Below are 9,627 nucleotides of genomic sequence, written 5' to 3'. Positions count from 1 at the left end.
GGCAGGTGGTCCCTCGGATACACATCACAGAAGACACACCCAACACACGCTCTTGAGTGTCCTCAGTCACATGCCCACAGCCGTTCATGAACACACACTCAAGACCACACGTGACTCCAGCTCCTCACTGTTTATTTGCATCTATTTGCATACATTGTATAAAAGTAAAAAATAAAATAAACCCAGCCTGGGCTGCAGCTTCAGGTGAGAGGAAGTAAATTAAAGGCAGGGGTCAAACTGAGTTTGGAATCCAGGGTCCTGAACGGGCTGGGTGGGGACACTGTACTCAGACACACACTTTGGCCACACACTTTAAGTCCCTGATGAGCAGGCGAAAGAGGTTGAAGGTCACAGAGGCTTCCAGGCAGCCAGGGGTCTCCTGAAAGGACAGGGCTGGCTCAGGGGCTGCTAGGCCTCAGAGCTCCCAGGCACTGCAGACCCCAGTCCCCTGCCCAGACTCACCTTCTCCTCAGCCTCCTGGATCCTGTGCAGCCAGCGGGAGAGGCGGCGACTCTGGGGCCTGGGCTCTGCTGTGGGCTGAGGCTGTGTCTGTGGACAGAGGGTGGGACTGTGAGGCTGCTGCGGGGACACAGGGGAAGCCAGAGTGGCTAGAGGCACAATGTGGAGGAGCCAGGGCCCCAGGACTCACACAGGTCTGCAGCTTGGAGTGGATGTTGCTCAGTGTGTGAAGAGGCTGCTCCAGGATGGTGGTCAGGGCTGAGTCAGTCATGTTCTCCAAGACCTTCAGGGTCAGGGCCACTTCAGCCTGCAAGGCCTTGGGGCGCTCCTGGACCTGAGGTGAGGTGAGAAATAACAGGTGACTGGGAGAAACAGGCAAGAGGGCTGAGGTAAGGGTGGGAGTGTAACTCTGAGTATTTCACCAGAATCCTCCACTGATGAGCTGGAGGCATAGCACCTGGTAGAGCCCCTGCCTAGAATCCTCCAGTGAGGGGCTGGGGGCGTGGCTCATCAGTAACTCATTGTCCTAGTCGGGGTTTCTATTCCTGCGCAAACATCATGACCAAGAAGCAAGCTGGGGAGGAAAGGGTTTATTCATCTTACACTTCCATATTGCTGTTCATCACCAAAGAAAGTCAGGACTGGAACCCAAGCAGGTCAGGAAGCAGGAGCTGATGCAGAGGCCATGGAGAGATGTCCCTTACTGGCTTGCTTCCCCTGCCTTGCTCAGCCTGCTTTCTTATAGAACCCAGGTCTACCAGCCCAGGGATGGCACCACCCACAATGGGCTGGGCCAGGGATGGCTCCACCTACAGTGGGCTGGGCCCTCCCCCCTTGATCACTAGTTGAGAAAATGCCTTACAGCTGGATCTCATGAAGGCATTTCCTCAACTGAGGCTCCTTTCTCTGTGATAATTCCAGCTTGTGTCAAGTTGACACAAAACCAGCCAGTACACTTACGTAGCCCTTGTGAGACCTCATTTGAGTCCCCATCACCATACATACTTGGCCAAGCCCCCACAAGCACAGGTAAGCTGGGTAATGCCGTGCAGGGGTAAGGTGGTGGGTAGACAAGAGGGATCCAGAGAGCAGGACACACGGGTAGAAATACAGATGTTGAGGGTCCAGGTGAGGAATAAAGGGAGGGGAGGAGACAGGTGAGGAGGAAAACAAGGTGATGACGGAAACAGGGACTCTGGGCTCACGGGGCAGGGGAGAAGAGAACAAGATAGGGAGGCTGGGGAGGCCACATGGAGAGATGGAAGATGGAGAGGAATGCAGGCTGGGCTAGCATTCTAAGAGTTGAGCGTCAGAAGGGAGAGGCTGTGTGAGGGAAACGGGTAGCAGAGGAGAGAGAACTCTTAGAGAGCTCTCAAAGGGAAGAGCAGGGAGCAGGACAGGGACGTGGGGTGGCCGGCAGGCTTGGAGACAAAAGAAGGGAAAGAGGAGCCAGCAGTGGTGCCCTGTGTCTGTGTGCCCTGCAGAGTTGGGAGGCTGAGGCCGAGGGTCTCCAGGACCTTAAGGCTGAGGCTAGCCTGAGCTACAAAGTGAGACTCTATGCTCCCCCACTCCCTGCAAAGAGAGATGGAGAAGGAGCTAGCTAGGCATAGAAGAGACAGAGGCACCTGAGGAACAAAGGGTTTGGGACAGGCAAAGGAGCCACTTTAGGAGGGGAGGTGTACTTCACAGGTTAATCATAACTGGGCTTCCAACTCACCCAGGTCCTAGACACTGGAAAGAGGTAGGTGTCATACCAAATGTCCTGAAGTGATTCTTCCCGAAGGGAAAGGGACAAGTTAGCCCACGCAGGAGAGTTGGGGCCTAGTTCCCAGCAGCAAGAGTGAAACAGCCAGCCTACAGGAGGATTTGAACCCATAGCAGAAATGATAGACTTAGACTGGTCATAGCTGGAAGGTTCAAGCCTAACCTCTAGCAGAAGATTAGAGGTTAGTCCACAGTGGCAGGCTACCATCTTTATCCCAGGAGAAATGATGTAGGGTAGCCCATTAAGGTAATAGCGCCACACCAAAGCCTCCATGGCTTCCTTAAAGTTGTGACCAAGACTGCAAACTACCAACGAGACAGCATGTTCTGGCTGGGGTGGGCTTGGAAGGAGGGACAGGATCAGCTGTGGTCAAGCCCAGCACCATGGTCCCTGCATGGCTCTGGTTTTTAGGTCAGGCTACAGGTGCCATCCTCGGACGATGAGTCCAAAGCAGGAGGAGGAGCTACAGGGGGAGAAACAAAGGAAAATGTGTGCTTAAGAGGCACTGATAGGTGGAGCCAATGCCTGGGCTTGGTAAGTAAGCAGGTGTGAGTATGGCCAGGTAAGAGAGAGGGTGTGGGTGCGATGTGGGCGTGGCCAGATAAATGAGAGGGTGTGGGCGTGGGCAGGTAAGTAAGCAAGTGTGGGCGTGGCCAGAAATGAGAGGGCGTGGCCGGGTAAGAGAGGGTGTGGGTGTGACGTGGGCGTGGCCGCAAAAAGAGAGGGTGTGGCCGGGTAAGTGAGAGGGTGTGGGCGTGGCCAGGTAAGTGAGAGAGTGTGGGTGTAGTCAGGTAAATGAGAGGGTGTGGCTGTGGTCAGGTCAATGAGAGAGTGTGGGTGTGGTCAGGTCAATGAGAGGGTGTGGGTGTGGTCAGGTCAGGAAGGAAAGAGAAACTGAACCCAGTGTCAAGAGTCTGTAAAACCATCTCTTTCAGGTCACCAAATCCTGGGGTTCCCAATTTAGATTACATTGGAGGAGAGGAGGGAGGAGTTGGGGGAGTGGGGGAGGGAGTGAAGCAGAGAGGGTGGGAGCTGACAGAAGGCTGGAGGTCCCAGGGAGCCAGGAGGTGGTGGAAGGTGAGTGTGTATGAAGAGGCTGTCTGACTGAGGAGGCTGTCTCAGTAAAATTCCCATGAGTAATTGCTGTAGTGACTGTGAGGATTATTTTTCAGGTGTCATCCTGCTCACGGTAGCCTGGTAGCTGGAAAGGCTTCATTTCTGGGTATTTGAGGGTGTTTGGGGAAGAGGTGGGCCTGTGAGTCAGTGAGATGTATGAGAAAGGAAGAGGCCCCCATAAAATGAGGGCCTCAATGGGGGGGGTAGAGGTGGGGTTGAGCACTCCACATTCTCAGGGGCTGAGGAAGATGGCCGTGGGTAAGGACACTTACTGGTGTAGGCTTATATTTTTCAAAACGTACTTTAATACGGTTTTTTAAAGGCTTTAACTTCCTTCATAGCCCACCAACTGAAGGTAGGGGAGGAAAATGGCTAATAGGACAAGGAGAACAGGAGCTTGTTTAGAAGTAGTTCTTTGGGGGCCACTCCAGCCTTTGTTGTCAGCAGTCAGGTTCACTAGCAACACATCAAACTCAGTAGCAGTGGCTCTGCTGATCTTACAAGAGTCTGCTGAAGCAGCCAGAAGCAGCTGGAACAGCGCCAGAACTTCTTAACGGCAAGCGAAAGTCAGAGCAGAAAGCAAGGCGAACCAATGCAAGAGTGTCACCAGCAAAGACCAGCAAGGTGACTAATGCCAGATCATTGTCCACTGTCTGTGGGGTTGTACTTACACTCTTTCACTAGACAGCTTCTAGAAAAACACACCACGTGTCTGTTCTCGGCAAAACATCCTCCTACGTGTCTGCTTCTGCCAAACACCTTCTCATAAGACAGTTTCCAGAAAAACATCACGTGACGTCTCCAGGGAAACTAGAAACTCCCACTTCATTCTGGTCTGGCAGAGGACCTGGCTTATCTAATGGTAGCTCACAAATGTGTGTAATTTCACTTCCAGAGTTTCTGATGCCCTCTTTTGGTCCCTGAGAGCACCAGGCACAAGTGTGGTATAAACACACACAAGCAGGCAAACACTCATATACTAAAAATAAGTAAAAATTAAAAAACACAACAACACCAACAAACCCCTTCTACATTCTTCACTGAGCACAGTGCTCTGTCATTGGCTGTTAAGGGGTTAAGGGGTGTTAAGGGGTGCATGACTTTGTAATCATGTAATTCTGTCTCTCAGAAGAACCCTGGTCTTTATAATGGCTGCCCCACTTTTCTGATGACTTCCTTGAGGTCTCTCCATGGATTAGTAACAGGCTGAGGTGTGCATGAAATTCTCTGTGCCTACCCCACTGTGCATGCTGCTGAGAGACGGGCCAAGAGCCTGGGCAGAGCTGGAGCTGGATATAGTAAGAGCTGCTTATAATCCCAACACTGAGAAGCTCTCTCCACAGGCTATGGGCATCCAGTTCCCTGTCTGTAACTATGACCGAGTATGTCCACAGAGCCTGTACTTGCAAGGGGACTGAATGTTTCGAGACCAGACTGAGCTGTACAGCAAGGCCATCTCCGAAAGCAAAGGAGCAAAGATGGACTAAGAAGATGGCTCAGTTGATAAAAGTGCTTGTTCCCCAAGCACCAAGTCCTGAGTCTAGTCTCTAGGACCCATATAAAAGCCAGGATGACTGGCAGTACTGTGCATGCCTTTATTTGTTTATTTTTAAAGATTTATTTGTTTATTATATGTAAGTACACTGTAGGTTGTAGCTGTCTTCAGACGCACCGGAAGAGGGCCTCAGATCCCATTACAGATGGTTGTGAGCCACTATGTGGTAGCTGGGACTTGAACTCAGAACCTCTGGGAGAGCAGTCAGTGCTCTAACCACTGAGCCATCTCTCCGGCACCCCAATGCATGCCTTTAATCCCACCACTAGAGAGGCAGAGGCACAGCTTGGTCTACAGAGGGTTCTAGGACAGCCAGTGCTACACAGAGAGACCCTGTCTTGAAAGACAATACTAAAAAAGTCGAGTACAGCATTGCATGCCGGCAATCATCCTGCTGGGGGAGGCAGACAAACGATCCCTGGGGTTTGCTGGATAGTGGGTCTTAACCAATTGGTAAGCTCCAGATTGAATGAGAGACCCTCAAAATAAAATGATTTAAAGAGCGACTAAGGAAGACGCCTGCTAACAGCTTATACACTTGCACTGACATACACACTCACAAATGCACATGCACACACACTTTTACACTCACACACTACACAGACACTTACATGCACGTTCATGCTACACACACATCCCTCAACAGTCACAGATGTCTCCTTTCTGACTGCTGGGTAGCATGAAAGAGGGTTCTCATTCGCCGGGGACAAGGGCATTCTCTCTAAGCTTTGAGGCTCTGCCGTTGTTGGTCAGCCCTGAAGTTATAGAATCCACACAACCAATGAGCAATTTCTGTGATGTGTCTGCAGCTTTTATTTCTGCGTTTCCTCTCAGTTCTCAGTGCCCGAGGTTGTTAATCATACTTTGGAGATAACGCAGAGCCACAATTGGCCCATCAGACTCCCTTCCTCTCCAATCCCCCACCCCCACCCGTCTGCCTCCCAGACACCCACTTCGGGCGGGCTTGATTTACAACTGCCAAGAGGCACCGTTTTAATTTGTGACTTTGTCTACGGCGTTTCCAATTTACACAAATGAGATTGCGCTATAAATCTACTAACTTTGAGAAACAAAAAATCAAAACTTTAGCAGCACGTCTCTGGGATCTCCCCACACAGCTGCGGACATCCAGTTCCCTGTGGAACTGTGATGGCGTGCGCCCACAGCGCCTGTACTTACCCACTCGTCCGGAGATGGGCACTTAGGTTGCCTCTAGTTCCTTATATGCCATCAGACCCACACCTGTCCCCTGTGTGGGAGGTTTTTTAGAATCTTCTGCAGCACACCAGCTGGTGCCCTCCCACCACATCCCATGGGCGCACTTTTGCACTCACTCGTGGAAAGGGTGGGCAGTCCCCACACACTGACAGCTTCCCACCCGCGTGCCTGGATCTTCCGGCTTCTCTAGGCCTGTCTTCTGTAGCGATGAAGAGCAGACCGGAAGTGGAAGTACCGTCCGTGCTTTCTTCAGGAGCAATCCCTACCCAGGGACAGAGCTGGAAAAGAAATATTACAGCCTCTAGGTTGGCGAGCTGACTCAGTGGGTGTTAAGTGTTTGCAGCCAAGCCTGACAACTTTGAAACCTGGGACCCACATGGTGGAAGGAGAGAACCGACTCCTGTGGTTTGTGTTCTGAGATTCCATATGCACCAGAAATGATCACAATAAATAAACGCCATTTTATAAGAATAAAACAAATGTAATTTGAACATATAGCTTCTCTGCCAGGATCGAGTTGGAGTTGTGTTCTGTATGATTTCTGCGCCATCCAGGTGTCCCGACTGTCTCAGGGCGGGGAATGGGGTGTGAGAGAGATCGGCGGGGCACAAGATGTAGGCAGCAGTGGTTACGAACGAACGCCTTTAATCCCAGCAGAGGCAGGTGGAAATCTGCGTGAGTTCCAGGACAGCCAGGGCCACACAGAGAAACCCCGTTTCAACAAAACAGCAAACAAAACAACCTGTTGTAGCTGTTGAGCCTGTGACATAGACCCAACCCAGCTCTAGGGAACCCGAAGAACAAGGAGGATTGTGACTTTGAGGCTAGCCTGAGCTACATAGCAAAACTGCCATCAAAGCAAGACTCACCCCGCCCCCAAACCCCAACAAACAACCCACTAGGAAATGGGCAGGGACAAGAGCCCTGGCCGAGCTTCCACTAGGAGACTGGCGGGCTAAAAAGCAGTTAGGAATGTATGCTGTCATGGCTGAGAAGGAAGACGCTCTCTCATACACGGCCAGACGTGTTATTGACATGTTAGATGACAATACCTCATGGTGTTCCTCTGTCCCTCACTGCCTTTCAGAGGTTACATTCCTGTGTCTGTGTGTGTGTATATACATGCACGCAGAGGTCAGAAAACTGGAAGTCAGTTCTCTCCACGTGGAAGCAGTTGCTGGCTTTTCCCTTCCTCCTTTCCTTCCTTCCTTTTCTTTCTAAGAAAGATTTATTTATTTTACATGTATAGGTATTTTGCCTACATGCATGTATATGTGTGCCTGGTGCCACTTGGAACTGGAGGTACATACAGTTGTGAGCTGCCATCTGGTTGCTGGGACCTCTGGAAGAACAGTCAGTGCTCTTAACCACCGAGCCATCTCTCCAGCCCCTTATTTTTCATTTTAAAATTATGTGTATGTGTGTGGTTGTCTCTGCACATGTATGTAGGTGTTCACAGCAGCCAGGGAGGGGCTGGAGTCATGCGTGCTTGTGACTCTCTTTGGCCCCTCCCCAGGACTCCCCACTTTTCTCTTTCCGATTTAAAATTTTCCCCTTGTGCTTTTGTGGCTTTCCTTCACAGAGTGCTAAATGTAGATCCTGCACAGGAGAGAAAATTCGTGATATTTGCCTTTCTGAGTCTGGTTTATTTCGTTTGACACGAGGCTTTCTCCTTCATATCCATTTTCCCTGCAAATGGCCCAGGTTTATCCTTCCTGAGCAGTTATATGAGTTTTAACCGTTTCCTCTCTGCGGTCCAGCGGTTCTCACTGCCTGGGTCACCTGAGATCTTGTCCCACCTGAGCTCATCTTCTCTGATGAGCTCCTGAGTCAGTAGTTCTGAGGCGGGGTCCCCAAGTCCCTGCTCCAGGCATGCTTCCAGCCCACTCGGGTTTCAGGAGAGTTTGGGGGAAGGCGACAGCACTTGTCACGCCTCTGGGACTGTCGCCCGCCCGGTGTCCCCGGCTACAGAGTTCCCCAGGGAATGAATGGCCAGGAGATCATTCTGCTGATGTCATCGCAGGGCGGGGCGAGGTGCGGAGAGATACCTGGTGGGCGGGGCCAGAGGATGACGGACAGAAGACTGGGTCGGAAAGAGAAACCCAGGAGCTTGGAATCCAACTGGAAAATCCTCAGAACCTAGAGGATGATGGGAGGAGAGGAAGTTGCCCTGACTCACCCCGAATTTCTAGCGATGGCGAAGGCACGCAGCAAGGAGGGAGATGTTTTTAGAGAAATTGGGGCACGGAGGAGGCCTTTCTTGGAATTTAGGGGACACATGTAGGAGTTTTGGGGGGGTGCCAAAAGAAAGATGATGGGTTTGGATGACTTGTGCCACACCCCGTAATAAATAATGAGAGAAATCACGAAATGTGCCAGAAGCCGTTTTTTTTTTCTACCCGCTCTTTTAGGCGGTTTTTCCTTTCTTTCTTTCTTTCTTTCTTTCTTTCTTTCTTTCTTTTTTTTTTTTTTTTTTTTTTTTTTTTTGAGACAGGGTCTCACAGGCTGGAACTCACAGAGATCCTCCTGCCTTTGTCTGAAGGTTGGTATTAAAGGCCTGTGCCACTAACAGGCTCCTCTGCCCCCCGCTCCCACCACTTTTACACAGGCTAGCCTTGAACTCTCTATGTACTCTCGGGTGACCTTAAAATCTTGATCCTCTGGCCTCCACTTCTAGAGTGCTGGATTTATAGGCATGAGCCACCTCACCCCCCCACCCCTTAAACCTAGGGCTTCCTGCTCGCTAAGCAGGCACTCTATCCACTTCAGTCAAATCTTCAAATCTTCAGTCTCTACAAGCATTTTATGCCTGTGGTTATGAAGATCCTCAAGATAACCTGATACAATGCTGTCTGTATTGAAATTTCACTGTAAACATCAAGCCATCCTTACAGCTCCTACATATACACAAACACAGACAGACCCACACCACACAGACACACAGGTATACCACATAAACACACAGTCACACACACAGACACACACACAGACACACACTTGCATTTTGAGACAGGATCTCATGTAGCTTAGACTAGCCTTAAACTCACCATGTAGCAGAGGAGGGCCTTGAACTCCTGATGTTCCTGCCTCCAATTTCCAAATGCTTGCTGGGAATTCAGGCACTCCCAGCATGCCTTGCTTGTTTGAGACAGGGTTTCTCTCAGCAACGAAGGCTATCACAGAACTCCTGATCCTCCTGCCTCAGCCTCTTAATCTCTGGGATTACAGACATCACTTCAGAACCCCCCCCCCAAAGTCTCCCCCCACCCCCCTGCGCTGTGATATGCGTGATTAAGGTGAGGTCACATGACTACAGAACTCTGAGTTGAGGTCAGGTGACTGCAGAACGACTTCCCAGATGTCAGGGCCCCGGAAGTTTGATACTGGAGACTTCCATGAGGAGAAATACGTCTCATCATAGGGCAACGGGTTATACCTGTAGAAGGGCAGTGTGTGGGTTCTTGATGTGGTGCTTCTCGGTTCTATCAGGCTTCTACGGTGATTTCTTTTACCT

At 50.8% G+C, this 9,627-nt stretch overlaps 1 protein-coding gene across 1 annotated transcript; it reads right to left on the bottom strand.

Moving 5' to 3' along the window:
• Positions 1 to 286: 286 nt before the first annotated feature.
• On the bottom strand, positions 287 to 2,497 carry LOC308413615 (interferon lambda-2-like; the record flags this gene model as incomplete). The annotated part of the gene is made up of 4 exons (XM_080908675.1): positions 287 to 379; positions 463 to 549; positions 650 to 793; positions 2,387 to 2,497. The coding sequence occupies 4 exons, from the start codon at positions 2,495 to 2,497 to the stop codon at positions 287 to 289; spliced, it is 435 nt and encodes a 144-aa protein (XP_080764801.1).
• Positions 2,498 to 9,627: the final 7,130 nt, after the last annotated feature.

The sequence above is a fragment of the Micromys minutus genome (genome assembly GCF_963924665.1).
Source record: "Micromys minutus genome assembly, chromosome: 32".
Lineage (NCBI taxonomy): Eukaryota > Metazoa > Chordata > Mammalia > Rodentia > Muridae > Micromys > Micromys minutus.
The sequence above is the reverse complement of the archived record's forward strand: the minus strand, read 5'-3'. Positions and strand labels throughout refer to the sequence as shown.